The sequence below is a fragment of the Protopterus annectens genome, chromosome 8.part0 (assembly GCF_019279795.1).
Source record: "Protopterus annectens isolate FY-2018-M chromosome 8.part0, PAN1.0, whole genome shotgun sequence".
Classification (NCBI taxonomy): domain Eukaryota; kingdom Metazoa; phylum Chordata; order Ceratodontiformes; family Protopteridae; genus Protopterus; species Protopterus annectens.
This window is the reverse complement of record NC_056741.1, coordinates 708,992,598-709,015,468: the sequence shown is the minus strand read 5'-3', so window position 1 is coordinate 709,015,468 and position 22,871 is coordinate 708,992,598. Positions and strand designations below refer to the sequence as shown.

At 41.4% G+C, this 22,871-nt stretch overlaps 1 protein-coding gene across 2 annotated transcripts in view; it reads right to left on the bottom strand.

Moving 5' to 3' along the window:
* Positions 1-22,871, bottom strand: part of GON4L (gon-4 like) — a 3,426,849-nt gene that overhangs the window by 2,254,370 nt on the left and 1,149,608 nt on the right. For both annotated transcript variants that reach the window (XM_044080158.1, XM_044080159.1), the window contains one exon: positions 5,469-5,519. In XM_044080158.1, coding sequence (XP_043936093.1) covers positions 5,469-5,519 — 51 coding nt within the window. The remainder of the gene's footprint in view (positions 1-5,468; positions 5,520-22,871) is intronic.

Here is a 22,871-nt window from a genome sequence, read left to right as displayed (position 1 = left end):
AGCCACTGCAGAATCTGCATGTGTAGCTTTGTTAGAGACACTACTGCGATTGACGCTGCCATAGAACCTAGGACCTGAAGAACTTCCCTTGCAAAAACTGTTATTTGTGAGAGTATCACCTGGAGTTGAAGCCTCAGTCGATGGAGTCTGGAATTGGGAGCGATACCAGACAGGACTTGAGGATTGAACACTGCTCCAATGAACTCTATTTGTTGTGTAGGGACAAGGTTTGATTTCTCCCAATGTATCGTTATTCAAAACAATTTTGCCAGAGAGAGAGAGAAAGCGTATAATGTAGTGCTGTTACCAGAAGATGCTCGGTGGGGACGGTAAGGAGCCAGTTGTTCAGATATGGAAACAACCGAAATCCTTTTAGTCTCAACTGAGCTGTTACCACTGCCGTGCATTTCGTGAACACTCTGGGGGCTGCAGAGAGACTGAATGGCAGGACACGGAATTGATAATGACTGGCTCATAGCTGGAAGCAAAGCAGACTCCTGGAGCATTTGTCCATCTTGATGTGGTAATACGCATCCCGGAGATCTATAGAGCACATCCAATCAACTTCTCTTAAGGGGAAAATGGATTGAACCGTGACCATCCGGAATTTGGTTTGGGTGACCAACTTGTTTAAGCTGCTGAGATCCAAAATGGGTCTCCAGTCCAGTCTTTTTTGGCACCAAAAAGAATCTCAAGTAAAATCTGGATCCGCGCTGGTCTGGTGGGATTGGTTGGATGACTCTTTTTTGAGACAGCTTTATAATCTCTGAAGATGCTTCTTCCCTTTGACTGGATGGAATGTCAGGAAATTTTCTTGGGAAATTTAGCTGACAAGAAAGGGGAATGGTGTAACCTCTGGTGATAATCCTCTGCACCAAACGATCGGTGGTGATGGATTGCCAGGCAGCTTGGTGCAGAGAGAAATGACCCCCAACTGCTTTCAGAGGTAAGCAATCAGACTGCTTTTCAGGAATGCTGATAAGGCTGTCCACAGAAGGAATCCCTGGAGCCCTGATTACAAGGACCCTCTCTGCCTCTATAGGGGGGTCTTCCGGAAATGTTACCCCCTCTGCCTCTGGAAGTATCACCACATGCAACATGGAAGGGACCCTGAGATTTTTTATGCCACATCTTTCCACTCCTCTGATTTCTGGAGAAGGTACACTGAGGGTTGGAAAACCATAGGCCTACAGCACACAGGGTCTTTCCATCTTGCTCACACCTGGCTAGCGTGTCCTTCATTTTGGAGCAAAAAAGGGTCGAAGCTTCAATGGGAGCATTCAGAAAGGAAGACTTGAAGGGGTTTGCGAGGTCACTAATGCGCATCCAGGCATGATGCCTCACAACAATGCCCGATCCCACTGCTCTAGCCGCCTCTTCGGTTGCATGTGACAGTAACCTCATGGATGAGTTGGATATTGATTCCAGGGTTGCGAGCTGCTAGGCCATTTTGTCCTGACCTCGTCAGACAACTGTCCTGCGAGCATCCCACAGAGTTCGGAGATCAAATCCCTCTGGAGCCTCGTAAAATGTACAAAATAATTCAGGGACCATACAGCAAAGGTCCCTGATGCAAAAACACACTTCAAGTCTGTCCACCTCCCAGGACCCCCTGTTGGGCGGGTGGACAGTGGGACTTTCCTCAGCCAAGTCCTTTTTCGTGGCCGCAGCCACCACCATTGCTTCAACTGGTAACCCTTTGGACCAATGTGGGTTCTCCTCAGGAGGGGAAAGAATTTTGTCCAGTCTCCGAGGGATCGCCTCAATGGAATCAGGGTTCTTCCAAGCTTGCTGCATGACGAGCTCGTTGGCAGGCAGGGTCACCCAAGAGGTAGAAGGCCGGGTGCGAATAGCCTGCAGGAACACTGACCCAGATGAAGGGTTGGAGGGCTTCCAGTCACCTCTCTTCTTTAACATTTCCAGGATGTCTCTGAAGGATACATCATCAGGAGATGACCGTGGGGACCCTTCACCATCATTGTAATCCGTGTCTTCAGTTAAAGACTCTTCTGGTGAATCCAAGTGCTTCCTCTTGCACATCTGCTTTTGAGGGGGCTCCTCAGTGAGGGTCTCTGAGGAGGACTCAGAAGAGCGGGTACCCTGAACAGGGGTGTCCTGCGGCTTTCTCTGCCTCATGTCTTGGGGGGGGTGGTCTGTGACAGCTGTAGCTCAGGGGGTGAAAACTGGGGTCCTGACATTGGAGTGCTGCCAGAAGCAAGAGCCCTCTCCATCGCGTGGAAGGCAGGCCTGCCAGAAGAGGGATGGGAGCCCACAACCAAGAAAGACAACCTCGGGACCATGGTCACACCCCGCTCTGACGAACCCACCCCCACGGATGACGCATCAAGCAGGATCGACGAGGACATCGGCGCCGAGGGTGGAACCGAGGAGAGAGGTGGTGCCGTACCTGGGCCGACGCCCCTTCCCCCAATCCCCAGATTGAGGAAGGACGGGTTCAGCGGGAACCAAAGACCAAAGGGACAAACTCTGAGCCGGCATGAGATGCACCGTAGGCGCAGAGGTGTTGAGTTCCAAGAAAGATGTTGGAGCAGACGGCTTTGGAACCGAGATGGTCGAAGGAGGAGTGCAAGATGTAGTCTGTGGATAAGGCAACGCAAGTCCTGCAGGTGGATGGGTCTTAGAAAGTGAGGGAATCCCCCTGGCTAACAACAGCTGGTCTACAAGACGCACCAAGTCATGTTCAGAAAGGCTCCTGGTGGATCTAGTGGATACTCCGGATGGGGAATCAGGATGTTCGATGAAGGGGCTATATGCCTGACCCAGAAATGGATCTACGGAGGGGGAGTATCGGGTCCATGGTGCAAGACCTGCCGGCACCGAAGTCTCTAGCTTCGAGACCGGAAGTAAAGGGGTCAAATCCAGTGAGGTTGGTAAAACGCTCAGTGCAGAAGTGGCACTCAGAACTGAAAAGGTCGGTTCCAAAATGGAAACTAATGATGTAGTCGAAGGTGTGTCCTGAGCTGAAGTGGCCAAACGTGCCGAAGTCGAAGTCTATGATCGGTGGCGGAGGCAGGACTGGTGCCAAAATGGGTGCCAGTATCGATGGTTTTGAGATGGTCAGAGCCGAAGAAGACTAAGCCGAGTAGGCTGATTTATGCTCCGAAGATAACTTTGGGACCTTTGATTTCCCAGGCTTGCTCTGATCATCCGATGGTGAAGAAGGAACCTAGTGGGATCCCTTTTTATCCTTAGAAGGAGGGGTTGAGACCTCCATCGCAGAAATGGCCTCCGAGAAGGGAGACTTGAGTAACCCTTTCAGAATGAGTTTATTTTTGCACTCACTAAGAGTGCGTTGACTGAAACTCTGACAAATGTCACATGGAGGTTGCACTGAAAGGAGGGACACTCCCAAACAGTATACACAGTCATCACGAGAATCACTGTTAGGTAACTTGCCCTTACATGAAGTACAATGCTTAAAACCTGAAGTACCCTTCTTATCAGACATCTTGATAGAGAATAAACACCACAGGCCAACTGTATAATCCAACTATAATCAAAGTCAACTCCATTCAAAAAATTCACAAATATAACAATACACTGGTATGATAGAGAAAAGAAAGGAAACACTTGAATAAAAGACAGCTAACAGGTTAAACAATACCAACTATGGTATTGAAAAAATACCACAAGGGTAAGGGAGGAAGGCCGTATCAACAATGGTACTTGAAAGTGCAACAACGGTAACTACGGGTAGAGATGAAAAACCAAGGTCAGACAGAAGAAAAGACTCTACAGCAACTAATTGCTTAATAAAATATGAAGCTATCCAACATTTTTCACACAAATATCAAAAAAGTTTCACTTAGCTGACAGCTTGGCTGAAACGCAGCTTTACGGCTATGAGGCAAACGAGATCTGATGTAACAGGGAGAAGGGCATTCTGGGTAGAGACTTAGGTCGAGAGTTTTTTTGGCTGGGGTGAGCTTGGTAAAAAGGTCGACTCGGTTCCAAGGGCTCGGAACCGAACCCATCAGTGATGAATGGAAAGAAGATTAACAACATCAGACAAGTAATTAGTGGTTTGCTTCAAGGTTTAGCACTGGGAACCCCCTTCTGTATGGCACCTACTTCCTGGATCTCTAAACCACTAACCCAGACATATGACTAATTGAATTTGATAATGACTGCAACCTGAGTGTTATAATTTGCTCAGCATCTGATACTGTGTTAGTATAGCAAGGGAAAACCTATACAAAATCAATGATGTATTAGAAAGAAGCTTACATTAAATACAAAGAGGTGTAGCAATGTCATCTTTGGCAAACAAATCTCAACAGCAGTTTACAGTACAGACATCAGCCCACTCAAGACTGATGCAGTTATCAGAGATATTGTCACCTTTACTGACAATTCACCATCTTTGATTATCATACAGTTAAAGTAGCCAAAAAATCCTTCTACCTAGCACAATTTATAAATTAAGGCACTTCCATTCAAGTCAAAAGACATTCTTATTTCTCTAGACTCTAGCCTGATCAGGCAAATTAAAAGAACACAATGTCCCTTTTACAATAAATTTATTCTAACACAGCATGCAGAAAGAAGGATACCCATTGTCACTGGACTACAGATTCTCAGATACCAAGACAGGCTTGAAAGCCCTGTCCCTATGCTTCGTCTCTTTACAGACTCCTGAAGAATGACTTGTGTCTACATTCCATGCTGTTAAGGACCCAAGCCTCCAGGATCTTCTACACCTCCATAAAACAAATGGCTCCATAAACACTCAAAAAGACATGAACTTCCATAAAAAATAAATAATACACATTGGGGGGACAGACTTATTACTCAACACTTCCTCCATCTTTGGAATAATCTTCCAACTCAATGACGCCCTTGCTTCCTCTCAGGCAAACCATAAATTCACAGCGGTCTTGATTTGTTTTGCCATCCAGAAGGAGGATGTACTTTATGAGAGTGAATAATGGCAAGGTGATTATGGTCCATGGACTGACTCCATCTTGTAAACTCTGTGGATTTAAAAATCAGACTAGCGCCTAATCTGTCCCTTATCTTTACTAGATTATCTTCTGCTAAAGTTCCTGAGGGATAACTGTATATATTTAAACCATTCAGGGACCCATTCAAGAGCATTCTCAACAGTGATACACGTGTTATTCTCTGGTGTGACAAAATACAACAATTTATTAACATTAAATTGGTACATGTAACTGGAATATCAACTGCAAATATCAATCTCTCAACACATGAAGCACAAAAGCAAGTTAATGGTTTTGAAGATGAGTGTGAGGCAGACTCAGTGGTAGCACTTAAAGAGTAGGTAGGGATATAACTATCCTGCAAAAATAAATAAGGAGAAATAATGGGAATGATCTCAACTGCATCCTGGAAGAAAAGGTACAACAGCTGACTGAGCTTCTGGCACCACTTAAAAAAAGATAAAAGGTATTTAAAATACTTAAAAATACATTATCACAGCTCACCTTTACTTCGTGGATCTTTTTGATTGGAGAAATATTCCAAGAAGGGATCACCTATGAGTTGAAGACAAACATATTATGAAAAAGAAATTAACACTGCAAACAGAATGTGCTGGTCTAGGTAACAAACTGGATGGAAAGCAACTGCCAGCAATGCTGCTTACGGTAATCTAATTATAGGAAATCCTTTTTCTGAAAGCTAAAATAACACCACTGAAAAGTTTAAGCCAGCTATATTTCTTAAAGTACTATCATCAAGAAAAAATTATATCTAGTCCTGTCTACCGCTCATCTCCCTTTTATGCAGGCACTTCCTATAGCTGCTTTTGAATCTGCGTACATTAGTCTCTGTTCTCTGTCCCCAGCTCAAAAAAATAATCTATCAAAATCAATATATATCCATAATAGCACTGTCCAAAAAAGCCAGAGACCAATGCTTAGCCATGCATCATTTTAATTATTTTCCATTTAAGTATTTTCTTCCTTCTTTGACACTGAACAACCTTGAGACAATGCTACAATTGTCTTATGTACACAGACAACCCTCTCCTCCTCCCAACAAACACAAATAAATGTGAGAGATGCAACTATATAGCCAAACTGGAGGCTGAACTCTCTCAACTCGGGCTGGCATGACCAGACAGGAGGAGATGGTAATCACACACACAACAAACCAAGTCCCACATAGACCTACCACAACTGCAAACCAAACACATAAAAACACAAAGACATACTCGGAGGCTCTAATAAAAAACTTACCAAAACAACAGAGGCTCCCAAAGCAGACATCCAAAAATCCACCCCCTCAAAACAAAACACATGCAACACATACTTCAATAAATCAGTGTGTCAACCAATCACAGCCCTTAAGGCCAAACACTATGCCTGATACACTAGTAATAGGTGACTCTATAGTCAGACACACTGATGTCCCGCTTACCAGGCTGAACAAGGAGAGGGTGACTGTGAGCTGCCTATCTGGAGCTAGGATCCGCCACATAACACACACACTCAGGTCACTCCAAAGCAAGTACAAATATGACTCCGTTATTGTCCATGCTGGCGTGAATGACCTGAGCCGTACCTCCCCAGACTACATGAAAAGAGACATACAGGAGCTCTCTGATTATGTAGCCCAGGCTGGTATGACCCTGACCCTGAGCAGCATCTTGCCCTCACCAAGAATGATGCCACAATACAAAGACAAGATGATCAGCTTTAATAACTGGCTCAAGTGCTGGTGTCATTCTAAGGGGATCCAATGTCTGTCTGCCTGGGATGACATGTTGGACAAGCCATGCTGCTTCGCAAGGGACGGCTTACACCTGTCACCACTGGGCTTCCGGATATTGGCTAAGGCTCTTGCCACCCCCATAGTGCCTTTTTTAGGCAAGGCTCAAAAGACAAACCCACCTCCTTAGAAAACAAAAATGGAAAAAAACTAACGGTAATGCTGCTCAATGCCAGAAGTCTAAATCTGAAGATGCAGGCACTCGATGCACTCCTCAGTATGGAGAACATCGACGTATGTGCAGTAACTGAAACCTGGTTCAAGGCTCCTGCGAGCACCCCAGTGCTACCAGGCTATACCTCGTATCATGCTTTTTGGCCCCAAAACCCGGGCCGAACCACAAAGGGAGGGGGAGTGTCCATATTCATCAAGGACACCCACACCTCCAGGTTAGAAGCAACACATGAAGCATCAGAGACCATTCAGGTGCAACTAACCATAGGCAAAACTGCTATACAACTGGTAGCATGTTACAGACCACCCTCCCAATCTCAGGAACCCCACTCAGCCTTCCTGAAGACATTGGAGGATATGAATGTATCACAAAATACCATCATACTGGGAGACTTCAACTACCCAAACATAGATTGGGTACATTATTCTAGCCCTAACACCCTAGCCCAAAGGTTCCTGGAATTCATAAATTCAAATGCACTGGAACAACTAGTCACCTCTCCCACTAGGGGAGATAATATACTAGAGCTGATCATCACAAACATGGGGACAAAATGCTCCACACCGGAGGTATACCCCTCACTAGTGAGATCTGACCACAAACTAATCACCCTGGATATACATATCCCACCTCCACCCCCAGCACAAAAGACCACAGTGAAAAACTTCTCAAAAGCAGACTTCACTCTTCTTAAGACTGAGATGGTATCCTTTAAGCCCACTGGGCCAGTGGATACCACATCCCACAATGCCGAATCCTTCACAAATGCATTCTATGGACATCAAACCAAAAACGGACTTCACAAAATGTTTAAAACACAAAAAGTTGGGGGCAAATACAATTGTCAAACTAAAGCAGTGGTTTATGTGGCAAGTTGTTTGGCATGCCAGGCTTTCTATACTGGGAAAACCGAGCGTAAATTGAAGCAACGAATTTACGAGCACACTTATGCCATTTCCAAAAAGGAATCAACTAATTCCTTAGCTTGCCACATATTGGAATACCCGGACCACCAATTTAGATTTACAGTTCTTAAACAAATTAATGATGATCCAAACAGGGGACCTTGGCAAATTCTTCTTGAAAAAGAAGAGCTTTTTTGGCAAATAAAAACCGCTGCCTGTTTTTACCCAGGGCTTAATGAGCATATTTCTATCACTTGTGTTTTAAAACATTTGGCCATGAAAAGATAAAATTTTAAACTGTTTTTGTTAAACAAACAAAGATTATAAGGGAATCTTTCATGTACAAAAAATATAAATGGAGAGAGTAAACAATTTATTTTACCAGATATAGTATTACGTTTCAAATGTTTTTGCATAATAAGTTTATTATTAATATATTGAGTGTGAACGATTTGATAGGTACACATATACAAAATATATGGATAGGTATTAACAATTGTATTTTTTAGCGTTTAGTTTTATTTGGAGTGTTTGCTAGGTTCATTATTCTCCATAGCTGTTGTCAAACTTTTTAAATGTGTATGTCTTTTTAAATATTAAGATAAATAGTTTAGAAAATTTAAGATTTCCATGTTTTATTGGTTAGCACTTTAACATTCTAAACAATGTCCAGTGTGTTTAAAGTTACTGTATATACAAAGGTTGATATGTGACTTTAATTTTAACCTGGATCTTTTAGTTCTTGAAGTTGATTGATTAATTAATTTCTTGATCAAATTAACACATCATATGATTTTCAAAGTTTTTAAAGGATGTTAGTTCTGTTTTAACTGTTTTGTTTCTGAGGAAGGAAAGATATTATTCTTTCCAAAAGCGCTTACATAAATAGGTCTTCTACAGCAGTTTTTGGCTCCGCGCTTCAACTTTTTGTGTTTTAAACAGTTTGTGAAGTCCGTTTTTGGTTTGAGGTTTGTAGCATGGCAAATGAAGACGGAGCCATAACACAAAGTTCCCCACCTATGTTTACACAACATGTAATGAATGGGGAAACAAACAACAGCGATAGTAATCACTCTGCAGCTGAGGTTACGTAGGCGAACGCCGATGGTAATCTGACAACGCTGATTCAAGTTATTATGGAGCGTTTGGACTATCTAACCCAACGGTTTGAACAGTTTGACAACAGTGTTAATGGAATGGTTTCTAGTTCCATTAAAAGTTCAAAAACAGAGAGACTTAAGAACGATAACACCACTACTGCTCAGCAATTTACTGCGAGAGGAGTCGGAACTAATGCAACCTCTGGGTCTAACACAGAGAACAACTCCGCTTTGGTTTCCAGCATTCCAGCTGGGCAACGACCAGCTGAGTTACAACCTAGTGCATTAGTACGAGAGAATATGCCTACACAAAACGTTATGGGTGCTCTTCCTTCAATTAATCATTTTTTGAGCAAAAAAGACTTCTTCCAAAATAACCAGATGAAAGAAGGAGAATTATGGCAACAACAGGAAGGTACGAACACTGATATAACTGCCCTTATTAATGAATTTGATTATAAATTATTTAAATGTAGAAAATGCCAATTAGAAGTAGCTTATTTAGAAGAATGCCTTGACAAAAAGATTGCCCCCAAAGGCCTGAGGCAATGGAGGTTCCCTGTGGGGCTTATTAATGGTTCGGATTTTCACAACCGGTTATTAGAACTTTTTGATAGACAGGGGTTTGATTTTATGCAAATATTGATTGGTAATTATATGGAACAAGTGGAAGATTACAGACATGACTTAGAAATATTGGAATATGACATTAAAAGCAACCATGATTTTCCTAGGTACAAATACGATTATTCACGTATTTTTACCAGTATTGAAGCTACTTTGACAAAGTTATCTAACAACAAGAAAAAGAAAATTAGTAGAGACTTGTTCCAATATGCCAACAATAAGGCATACCCACTACCACCACCTATATCTCAAACTAGTTTTAAGCCTAGGAATATAAACAATACAGAAGAAGTAGGTGGCCGGAGAGAGCGTGGGAACTCATTAGATGATCCCTGTACTCCCCTCCTACATGAATATGATGAGAATTATCAGGACTGTGTTGAGGATGGATTCAGTAACAACCGGAATCAATCTAACAACAACAATGCATCTGATCAGGGGGAAAGGACAAATATGCAAACTAAGACCAACAGTTTTGACAATGTACATGAAGGACAGAATGCCCAGGGTTTTGGGCAGGGACAGAGTTCCAAACAAAGGAACCTGAGGTCGAACAGGAACCAGACCACCACGACGAGCAAGCGAAACCAGAGGAAGAGGTAGCCCTGTCACCTACCTGCCCGACTATTGCATACAGCAGTGAAGGGGATTTTAAAATTTATAATTTTACCTCTTTTTGCATAGATCAGAGCATGTGTGACTTCTTCTCGAAAGGCCTTTCCTTTGTTCCAGATTCACATTTTGACATTGTCAAAACAATTGTGGACCTTAAATTATTTGTACGCAAACTGAATCTTAAAATCTTGTTTGGAGAAAGGTCTGCTTTAACAAACCCCTTTAGAATTGCTAGCCTCTTTAATCCACCATTGGTAGAGAAGTTAAAGGCTTTTGAAACAGCCTGTGAGCTAGATTTACGATATTTAGCTTCTATGAGAAACCATCCAAAGGGGCTTAAGCTAAATATTTCCACGCATCAAAGGGATTTAATAAAGATTTTGAGAGATTGCAACATCAGGGTTATGAAACCCGACAAAGGTAGTGGCCTTATTTTTATGGACCATTATATGTATGTCAATAAAATGTTAGCCCATTTGGAATTAGGTCCATATCAAGAAATTAGTGTCAATGAAATAAATATAACGTATGGTAAAATTAGAAATATTCTAGATGACCTTTTTTTAGAAGACTATATTGACACTGACATACATAGATATCTAAGTATTACAGCACCGAGATGTGCAGCATTTTTTGGGGCTCCAAAAATTCATAAGTCTATATCGGACCCGCCCTTTAGACCTATAGTAGACGGGAGGGGTTCGATTTTAAGTGCTTGTGCTAAATATATAGATAAGTTTGTTAAAACCATTTATTGATAAGGAGCCACAGATTTGCAAGGACTCCTGGAGTTTTCTGGGGGAAATAAACAAAACTCCATTTAACCCGATTATTTCCTTCTAACTATCGATGTGAAGGACCTTTACACCGTGATCCCACATAAGGTAGGATTAGAATGGATTAGGGAATTCCTCTTAGCTAGGAAAGTTAGTGATAATATTATATATTTAGCCGAAACATTGAAGAACTAGTCCTTACGTGCAATTTTTTTGAATTTGAAGGGCGCACATACTTACAAACCTCAGGGGTGGCGATGGGCTCACCTTGTGGGGGGCCTATGCAAATTGTATTATGGCACAATGGGAAAACACATTATTATTCCGGACCCCATGTTCAAAAATCAGGTCGCCTGGTATACTAGATACCAGGACGACATGTTTTTGTTATGGAAAGGTAATGTTAATGACATCCCCCTGTTTATTTCAACAATTTCAAACATGACTGATTTTTTGGAGTTCACCTATGAATTCAATGATTCTGATATTAGTTTTTTGGATATTTGGTTACAAAAAGACAGGCTGCATCATAGATTTAAAAGCAGCATATTTAGAAAACCGACGTATTCCAATGGTTTTTTGCACTATTCTAGCTGTCACCCATACCATCAAAAGAAAGCTGTTATTAAAGGGCAGATGGTACGGGCAGCTAGGATGGTGATGGACGAAGAAGATTTTTTAACAGAATGTAAAAATCTTAATGACATGTTCTGTAATTGAGGATACCCATCTAATCTAGTTAATGAAATTATAATAGAAGTAGTACATAAGCGTAATATTGGTCACTTCAGGCCTATTTTAGGGGGACAACTTTCTACCCAACATACTGAGGCAGGTGAGAATAGGGTTGACAAGAACACTACTAGTCAAACTAAATTTAATTCAAGGTTTTTATGTACCTTCTCGATAGACCATTATTTCATTAGAAACATTTTATGTAAAAACTGGTCATTACTTTTAGATGATAAAATTGCACGCAATATGTTTGGGATGCAACCGGAGATTACGTTTAGAAGGGGAGTGAACTTGAAAACCCTCAGAGGCAGGGAGGTCTAGATTGAGAACACAAAATCTGGGCATGAAGAAATGTGGTTCATGTCGACAGTGTAAATGTATTTTGGAGGGTACCACTGTTAAAATTAATAACGTTGAATATAAAATAAGGGGCAAATACAATTGTCAAACTAAAGCAGTGGTTTATGTGGCAAGTTGTTTGGCATGCCAGGCTTTCTATATTGGGAAAACTGAGCGTAAACTGAAGCAACGAATTTACGAGCACACTTATGCCATTTCTAAAAAGGAATCAACTAATTCCTTAGCTTGCCACATATTGGAATACCCGGACCACCAATTTAGATTTACAGTTCTTAAACAAATTAATGATGATCCAAACAGGGGACCTTGGCAAATTCTTCTTGAAAAAGAAGAGCTTTTTTGGCAAATAAAAACCGCTGCCTGTTTTTACCCAGGGCTTAATGAGCATATTTATATCACTTGTGTTTTAAAACATTTGGCCATGAAAAGATAAAATTTTAAACTGTTTTTGTTAATTAAACATTATAAGGGAATCTTTCATGTACAAAAAATATAAATGGAGAGAGTAAACAAAACTGTTTTTGCATAATAAGTTTATGATTAATATATTGAGTGTGAACGATCTGATAGGTACACATATACAAAAAATATATGGATAGGTATTAACAATTGTATTTTTTAGCGTTTAGTTTTATTTGGAGTGTTTGCTAGGTTCATTATTCTCCATAGCTATTGTCAAACTTTTTAAGTTAAATGTGTATGTCTTTTTAAATATTAAGGTAAATAGTTTAGAAAATTTAAGATTTTCATGTTTTATTGGTTAGCACTTTAACATTCTAAACAATGTCCAGTGTGTTTAAAGTTACTGTATATACAAAGGTTGATATGTGACTTTAATTTTAACCTGGATCTTTTAGTTCTTGTTGAAGTTGATTGATTAATTAATTTCTTGATCAAATTAGCACATCATATGATTTTCAAAGTTTTTAAAGGATGTTAGTTCTGTTTTAACTGTTTTGTTTCTGAGGAAGGAAAGATATTATTCTTTCCGAAAGCGCTTAAATAAATAGGTCTTCTACAGCAGTTTTTGGCTCCGCGCTTCAACTTTTTGTGTTTTAATTCTATGGACATCCCCAAGAATGCATGGATCATGCAATCCCAAATAAATCCAAGTCCCTCTCCACCAAAGGCAAGCGTCCTGTCTGGTAGACCTCAGCCATTAACAAATTGTATAACAAAAGAAGGAAGCTACTGCACAACAGAGCAAAATCCCATAAAGGGAAGACATCTTTGATCAACATTAGCAGAAAACTACGTTCTCTCATAAAAACATCTAAGGCCAACTTTGAGAGAAAAATCACTAAGGACACTAAAGATAACCACAAAGCCTTCTTCAGCTATGTTAGAAACCTGGGCGGAAACCCACAGATATGCTCAGAGTTAGTTCACAACAACAAAAAATACATTGAACCCACAGATATTGCCAACATTCTGGCTGACAGGTTCAGTGCAAATTTCTCCCCTCCCTCACCCCCAAAAGAAGAAATACTTATCCCAGCTGAATGTAATCTCCCTGTCATCTCAGATGTCCAAGTGAGAATCGCGCTCAACAAAGCTAAAAACACAGCATCAATGGGACCTGACGGTATTCCGGGTTGCGTGCTACATGAACTTCAAGAGGAGCTAAACCGGTACATAAAAATGCTATTTAACCTTAGCCTTACTACAGGATATGTACCTGAACACTGGCGTACAGCAACAGTGGTCCCACTCCACAAAGGGGGTACCTCTACAGACCCTGGGAACTACCGCCCCATAAGCTTAACCAGCCTGGTCTGCAAAGCTATGGAAAGAATCATTATGGAACTCATAAACAGAGACATGGGGGACCTACAGACACTTGACCCCACCCAGTTCGGCTTTGTAAAGGGCAGATCCTGCCTTTTGAACCTGGTTGACTTTTTCGAAACAGTCACTAGAGCCATTGATGAGGGCAAAGCAGTCCATACAGCCTACCTGGACTTGGCTAAGGCCTTCGACACAATACCCCACTCAGGCATCATAGATAAGCTCAATAGCTTAAACGTAAACCCTTATGTCACTAGATGGGTTGCAAACTGGCTAAAGGACAGAACCCATAAAGTTAAAATCGCTGGAGCAATGTCAGACTCAAAGCCAGTCACAAGTGGTGTCCCACAGGGATCTGTCCTGGGACCCCTCTTGTTCGGCATTTATTTCTCAGATGTTAAAGCAAACATGGGAGGGTTGTGGCTGACAAAGTTCACAGATGACTGCAAACTAGGCGCCATAGTCGATACACCAGCGGACACATACATCCTACAAAAGGCCTCACAGAAACGGACAACTGGTGCCGGAGTCACGGCCTTAAACTAAATGCCAAAAAATGTATAGTCATCCCCTTTGGGAAAAACAAAGTACCCACAAATTATCACATAGACAGCAACCCACTGAGTACGGAAAAAGTAATCAGAGACCTAGGGACCCAAGTAGACAGCGACCTCTCATTTGACACCCACATTGCCAAAGTGGTTAGAAAAACATTCTACCTTGCACACCTCATCATGAAGGGATTCACATCCAGATCCAAGGATGTCACTGTACCCCTATACTCCTCCCTCATCAGACCCATGATTGAGTATAATGCCTCATTTGGTATATACCTCACCCGGCATTTGCAACAGCTGGAGAGACCACAAAAGTACCTCACCAAGAGGATCAAGGATCTCCAACATATGTCTTATTCTGCCAGGCTAAAGAAACTTCAGCTCTATTCAGTAGCATACCGCCTGCTCAGAGGTGATCTCTGCCTGACGTACAAGGCCATGTCCAATCAGGATCTGATGGACATGCTCCAACGCAAAAAATCCAAACCCATCAGGACCACGAGAGCTAAAGACTTAAACCTCGGCACAAGTATGAATAGGACATGCTGGAGGGATAGATTCATAACCCAGAGGCTTCCCATGCTTTGCAACAAGATCCCAGCTCATGTTAGGCAGAGCCCCTCACTGACTCTCTTCAAGAGAAATCTTGATGAGTGGATGGGAGATCGTAAGTTTACCCCAGGGGTCACATCTGTGTCACTGCTAGACAGGGGCACAGTAAACTAATTCTATTATATAAGGGGACCTTCATTGTGTCACTACTAGACAGAGGCACAGTATTCTAAATTTATTCTGTGCATTTTTGTACCATTTCATGGGGTGGCAAAAGCCACATCACTATGGCTAGGCTTACAAATGCCCCAGGGCAGATAGCCTAGTACTAAACTATGAAACAATGCATTTAAGTGGCCTTTCTACCACACCAGAAAATTAAAGTGCATTACTATAAATTCCACGTGCCAATTAGTGTGGCAAACTTCTGACTACTAAGGGTTAAACCCCTTACCACCAACCTACTGTACTGTTTTTAGTTCAGTCTGTTACCATTACTAACATATGACAAACTATCCAAATATTGAAGCCTTCACTGGAACAAAAACAGACAGGACTCTCTGCTGTGGTATACTATCTCTTAAGGAAGGCAAAATTAGTGACAAATCATCATATATCCCTTGTTCTACTGTTTACTACAACACCGTGCATCTTACTGTGCTCTCTAGTTCAAACATGAAACTACAGCTTCTGAAACATTTGTTACATCTAGATGTAACCTATCAAAACCTACTCCTACCCTCTTTCTGCTTGTATACTCTCTGATCCTTCAGTCTTGTTGGAATTTACAGCACAGTTAATAGCCTCCATTATTTACAGCCTTGCAAGCATTTTGTTTCTGTTATTTCTTTTCAAACAAAATTTGACTCACCCCTAAAGCCCTGCATCCTGAAATCAGTGTCTTTCAGTTCCAACTCAAGTCTTTTTTATACAGTCTAGTATCCTTCTCACTGTAACCTATTTTCATATCACTTGAAATTACAAGTAATTTACTGGTGTCACCAATCATTATTCCAATGGATGCCTGTTAATTTAAGTTGCATCACCTCTCATACCATCCACTTACATACATCACACAGCTTCCATAAGCCATCCCCACCTCCTTGATTTAAGGATAAAGCTGTGAGGTTAGCAGGAAACAGCCACAGTAAACCTAGCTCTTCAGAAATGGGAGAAGGAAGAGTGTCAGATATGTCATCTACCAGGACAGTCCTAAAAGAAAATGACGCATGCAGTGATTTCTGAGTTTAGCTACTATTTAACAGTAACATCTGATTATTACATTTGATTATTTACTCATTCATATATTTATATCAAGATTCCAATTAAGATAGAATTCAGTGAAGTCCTACGGCAAAAATATCAGCTACATTAAGACACATACACTATACAAAATTACAGTGTTACTAAGTGACATCATAGACAAAATACATAAAACAGTTGTTATATTTACAGATTTTGACAACCAAAACAACACAACACAAACATCCACAGTTGTGCAAGTAAACTTACCATAACAGTACATGCTTGCATAGATCACCGTTGCAGTAGCCTCAGCTATATGGACATAACCTACCAAGGACTGGACCACCAGCCAGTTTCCACACACCCCAACCACTGTACAGCTGAAAAAGAGTAGGATAAAGGACAGTGGTTAGAGTGCCAAAATATCGGCTTTCTTTCCTCAGAAAAAGGGAGGCTAGAGACCTGCCATACATATGTGTTTCAGAGATGATGACAACAAAAAAAACAAAAAAAAAAACCTTGGCATGAAACGCAACATAAAGAAGGGGGTGGAAACAGGGTGCTTCTATTGCAACAGTGACCTATTCAAATATCGACTGTTATGCTAAGTTTACTTACATAACTGTACTACGTTCGTCATTAGATCACTGTTGCAACAGCCTAAGCTATATAGGACAAATACCAGGGCTTGGAATTAAAAGGAGGAAGCATACTTCTCAATTTCTTAGCACAAGAAATCTAGACAAAGCCTAAAATTCTGTGACAAAGGCCCAACAATAGGGACAGATTTTAAATATTACTCTTATAAACTTGAAATATGGATAGAATAACAGGATTTGTGTTAGCATGCATTTTCTGAAGGATATGAAGTCTGAAACGTAAACATATGACATAATTTAGTGATCTCTATCAGTGATTTGCCAGAAAACCACAACTTGTATGAGGAACAGGATAAAAATATGAGACAATGCTATACAGTCTGCGAAAATCTACAGACTGCTGAGATCTATAGAAGGAAGACAGATTAGAGTCCAGGAGCACATGGAAATTAGTCCTATCAAAGCTTGCTCTGGACATGCAGAAATAATCTATATTTTAGTGCTTGGTAAAGGTGTACACAGATGACAGAGATGCCGTCTCTAATACATTTCTAGAGTTTAAAAAGCCAGGAAATTATTCAAAGCCCTGGTAGAGTGGACCCTGACCTTGCTTGGAAGTATCTTGTTATGGTGGGAATAACAAAAGAAAATATAGCATGAGACAACCATTTAGAAATTTAATGTTTTGACACTGATTATCTTCTACGAAAATAAGAAAAAGGAACAAACAGTTGATAAGAATTCATAAAGGTTTTTTGTCCTGTCATAGGTGTGCACTAGGCTAATGGCCCTGGAGCCTTTGCAAGCCTAGCCCATAGGATTACTCTGCATTCGTGCCTTATCAATGTAATATCAGAGTTGCCTGTGGACATCCAGTGTGTAGAGAATCCCTCCCCCCCATTTTTTGTTCCTAGACAGAAAACGCAGAGATGAACATTCTTGTTCAAAGAAAAGTCTGAGACCACTTCAAGCATAATGATAGGATTTGGTCTCAAATTTACAACATCCTTATGAAAAATGCAATAGGGTTGAATCTCCATAAGAGCTTGTAACTCACAATCTTATTGCAAACTAAAATCAATGTGCAATACTGTTTTCCAAGACAAGAAAGTACAGTTGTGCAAGAAAGTACAGTTATGCAAGTGCACTTGCCATAACAGTAGATGTGTGATTAAATTACTGTTGGAGTAAGCTTGAGATATGGGAGTTCTATCTCACCAAGGAAAAAAACAGCCAGCTAGTTTTCTAAAGCCTTTGGCTCCTTCCACACATGACCAGGCTGCTGGTGGCACAAGATGCCAAAGAAGAAAATCAACAGACTGGGTGCTAAAATCTTCAGGACTTTCTTGCCAAATGAAAGACAGGGAGGCTTCCTGTCCTGATAAAAAATAGAGTTAGGGTATAAATTTGTAGCCCTAGCTACAACTAAATACCAATACAAAAAGGAGGATCAAGGGAGGGTATGGTTACTGTAGCACTGATGTAATCAAACTTCTACTGTTACAGCAAGTGCACTTATACAACTGTACTGTGTTCATCATAAATAACTGTTACAGTAGCCTTCAGCTATATGGGTAGATTCCCAATGCTTATACAGTCTGGGAGGAAGCAAGATGAGGGTCCAGGACTCCCTGGGAAATGGTCCTAGCAAAGGCTGCCCTAGACCAGGAAAAGGAATTGAGTAAAGTTATGTACACATGGCCAAGTAGCTGCCTCTAGAATGCTTCTAGAGTACACCCCTTTGCAATATGCCATTGAAGAAATCAAGAATCTAGCAGAATGAAACTTGCCTGAAGTGTCTTATGATGATGATGATGATGATGATGATAATAGCAAAAATTGTCTGCTTTGACATACGTTATCCTTTCTTCTTTCCTTCACAGGAAATGAACAACTGTACAGCCTTCCTAAAGGATTTTTCTGTTGGGATTATTCTTGAGTTGCCTACGCACATCCAGAGTATGCAGAATCCTTTTTAACTGGGTTTAAGGTTCTGGAAAAAAGACTGATGACTTGATTCAAAGTAAACTCTTAAACCAATTAAGGCACGAACGAAAGGTTAGTTCTTCAAGTAACCATATATCTATGGAAAACTAAACAGGGTGACTCACCATAACAGCTTGCAAACTCAAGACACTCTTCTTGCATATGTCAGAGTAATAAGAAGCGGTTTTTCAAGTCATGAACTGTAAAATTAGCCTGATAAGCTGGACCAAAGGGAAATGGTTAACTTTTCCAGAACAGATACGAAGAAGGTGCCACCTGTTTCCAAGGTGGTCTTTGATGCAAAACGCTTTCAAGAACAGTTTGACCAAAGACCGAGAAGAAAGGGGAGGATCCATGGGTAGTCATGCTGAAATGGCCAAAAGATGAACATTGGTAGAGAAAGAAGAAAGGCCAGAGTATATTAACTAACACAAATATTGTAAAACTAGTGGCACAGAAACCAAGAAAGGGTCCTGAATCTTAATGCCACATCAAACAGCAAATCTCTTCCATTTACTAATATAAGATTACCTGCTGCATGTCCTTAGAAAAAAAATATGCATAAAATCAAATCATCCTGGCAATTAAGTTATAGGTTGAGACTGGAGTGCATCACCCCCCCCCCCTTGTGCAACTACATCCAATATGTGAGGAAGCTTTTGTCAACTGCCCTTGGCCAATTCCATAAGAAGGGAGAATTACTGTTGCTCGGGCCAGAAGGAAGTCATTTCAGCGAGTCCTTACTTATCTTCAGAATGACCATGAATATCAGTGGAAAGGCAAAGAGGAACATTCCTATCCAAGGGAATGAAAAGCATCCATTTCCAGGCCTGTCTGCAAGGAGCTTTAGATCAGAATTTTTTCACTTTTCTGCTTTAAAAGGAGGCAAACACATTTGTTTGAATAACTCCTGAAAATTGTCCTCACCACCACTACCACCAACTCATTTTCCATGCATGGGAGTCTGTCCTGGTTCTGTTCAGCTTACCTGCCAATACATTTTGCTCTGACAGAATGTAAGTTGCTTGGAGGGTTAAAAAAGTGCTGATTATGAACTCCCAAGCTACCACAGCAGGAATGCACAGAGGGTAAGACCTTGTGCTTGCACCCCCCCCCCCAATTTATGTACTGCATTCACTGTGGTGAAAAAGGTTCTGAAAATCACAGGTGGTGAAGAGATTTTAGAGTATGAATAACGGCTAAAATATAACTCAGTTTCAGAAAGAAAATTCCTTCGCAAATGATTCTGAATAAGCACTTAAATCCATGGACACAGTTCCTCATGCAAAAGCCAATGAATATGTTGTTAAAGACTGATCACTGGATGTGAGAGAGAATGGGGAGCTCTGAATTTAGAGATATCTGGTGTCTCCATCAATACAACTCTCTCTTCACAAAGCCCAACAATGGTATCCAAAAGCACTGTGCGTGAATGTTGGATCCAAATAAACATTGCATGTTCCTTCTGTGCAAACTAGCAACAGGAATCATGAGAATCACAGATGCCATGAGCCATAGTATCTTGAGAAACACACTGAATGAAGTTTGATTCTGACTGGAGAAGTTCAGGAAAAAATAGTCGTGTACACTTACCATAAATGTAGATGTTTGAGTGTATTCACTGTTGCAGTCATCACATTTGGGTTATCTGCTGGCAGGTTGCCCTCACTCAACAAAGTCTTGGGTCCTGCATCGGTTGCTGTCCCTTCTTCCATGACGTCAGATCATCAGGGGTATAAAACATGCAGCCGATGCCATTACATCAGTTTTTCTTGCCCCAGATGTCAGGTGCTCCCCAAATGGGGAGCAAATAAAATTAAAAACACAAAAATGTACCTCCAACCAAAAGCAAATACACCAAAAAGGCCTTTAAGCATAGCAAAAGAAAGTAGAGGTGTAGTCAAAGAAAAACAGGGGTCTGGAGGGAGGGCAACCAGGACTGCAATAGTAAATACACTCGAACATCTACATTTATGGTAAGTGTACACAACTGTACTATGTTCTTCGTGTTTCACTGTTGCAGTCATTACATTTGGGTAGATTCCCAAAGATATAGTTGGGAGGAGGAACTTATACAGCATTAGGACCAGCTATAAGGCCCTGCAAGACAGCAGTGGCAAAGCCAGCTCTGGATTTAGAGAAAATTGGTAAATTATAATGCTTGGTGAAAGTATGTACAGAACTCCAGGTAGCAGGTTCTAGAATATCCCTGGTAGGAACACCCCTGAGAAATGCTGCAGAAGTAGATGCAGCCCTGGTGGAGTGAGATCTGATCCCCTGGGGGATAGGCTTTCCATGGTGCTTATAGCAGAAATGAATACAATAGCTTATCCATTTAGAAATAGTTTGTTTTGAAATTGCATTCCCCTCTGCCCCAACACCAAATGCTACTAGCAATTGTTCAGATTTTCTTCGAAATTTAGTTCTGTCCAAGTAGAATCTAAGTTGTCTGTGCACGTCCAAGGAATGCAGAATCCGTTCCCCTTTGTTCTGTGGATTGGGAAATAAGGTTGGCAAATGAATGTACTGATTAAGAGCCACACTGAAAACCACCTTGGGCATGAAGGATGGATTGGTCCTCAGAGATACCCTGTCCGCATGAAAGATGATGAAAGGCTCCACTGCCATAAGGGCCTGTAATTCAGATATCCTTCTACCTGAAGTGATTGCTAAAAGGAAGGCTGTTTTCCAAGAAAGAAATTTCAAGTCTGCAGCAGCAGCTGGTTCGAAAGGAGGTAGAGTGAGCTTCTCCAAAACAAAATTAAGGTCCCAGGCAGGGGTAGGAACTCTCCTGGGTGGTCTCAAGTTATTTGCACTTCTGAGATCCTGCTTGAGCAGGGGATAAGAAAAGAGGGATGGTTCTGTGTTATAGTGAGCTGAAATAGCTGAGGCGTGGATTTTAATAGAGAAAAAAGACAGGCCCTTGTGAAGCATCTCAGTTAAGTACTGCAAAATCTGAGGTAAATTGGGCGCTGCTGTGCTCATCCCTAAAGATTGGTTCCAGGCACTGGAGCTTTTCCACTTGTCAGCATAAGATTTTCTAGTACTAGGTCTTCTCGCCTCCAAGATGACATCCATCACAGGTTTGCTGAGGGATGCTAAGGGTGAATTTAAGTGATTAGCCAGGCTGCAAAGTTCAATGTTGGAATCTGAGGACGCATAATTTGGTTCTCCTGCTGAGACAGCAAGGAAGGTGTCTGAGGCAGGTGCCATGGAGATATTTGTGACACACTGCGCAGACTGGGTAGCAGTGCTGGCATGGCCAGTCTGGAGCAATCAATTGGTTTGTCCTGTTTGATTTTGAGCAGAACTTTGGAGAGCAAAGGCAGAGGGGGAAAGGCGTAGACAGGTTTTTCCAAGTGAAGGACAGAGCATCCAATTTCCAGGCTTGTTTGTGGGGCGTCCTTGTGCAAAAAAGTACAGTTTTGTACCTACCATAAATGTAGATGTTCGAGGATTCCCTTGCTGCAGTCCTGACAATTGGGTATAGTCCGCGTCCCAGTCGGCCGGAATACCAGAGTATAAGGCTGACGTCGGTCATGGCGCCTTAGACTGACGTCAGTACGTCAGGGTACTAATGCGCATGACCGACGTCATTTCCTCAGTCTTTTCTTGCCCCAGATGTCAGAAGACCCAAAAAGACAAGTTCCAAAAACAACCTGCACCAAAAACATGTACAATATATACAGTAATATATACAAAAAATATAAGCATGTAAACTCACCTACACAACCACCCTGAAACACAGAGGGGAAGGAGGGAGGGTAAATTGGACTGCAGCAAGGGAATCCTCGAACATCTACATTTATGGTAGGTACAAAACTGTACTATGTTCTTCGACTTCCCTTGCTGCAGTCCTGACAATTGGGTAGAATCCCAAAGCAGAGGTAAGGGAGGCTGGCAAATCATAAAGTAGCAGGAGCTGACAACATGCCTTGTAAAACAGCTGTGGCAAAACCAGCTCTAGTCTTAGAGTATATAGGCAGGTGATAATGCCTAGAGAAAGTATGCACTGAACTCCAAGTAGCTGCTTCCAGAATATCCTTAGTTGCCAACCCCCTTAGAAATGCTGTTGAAGTGGCAGTAGCCCTAGTG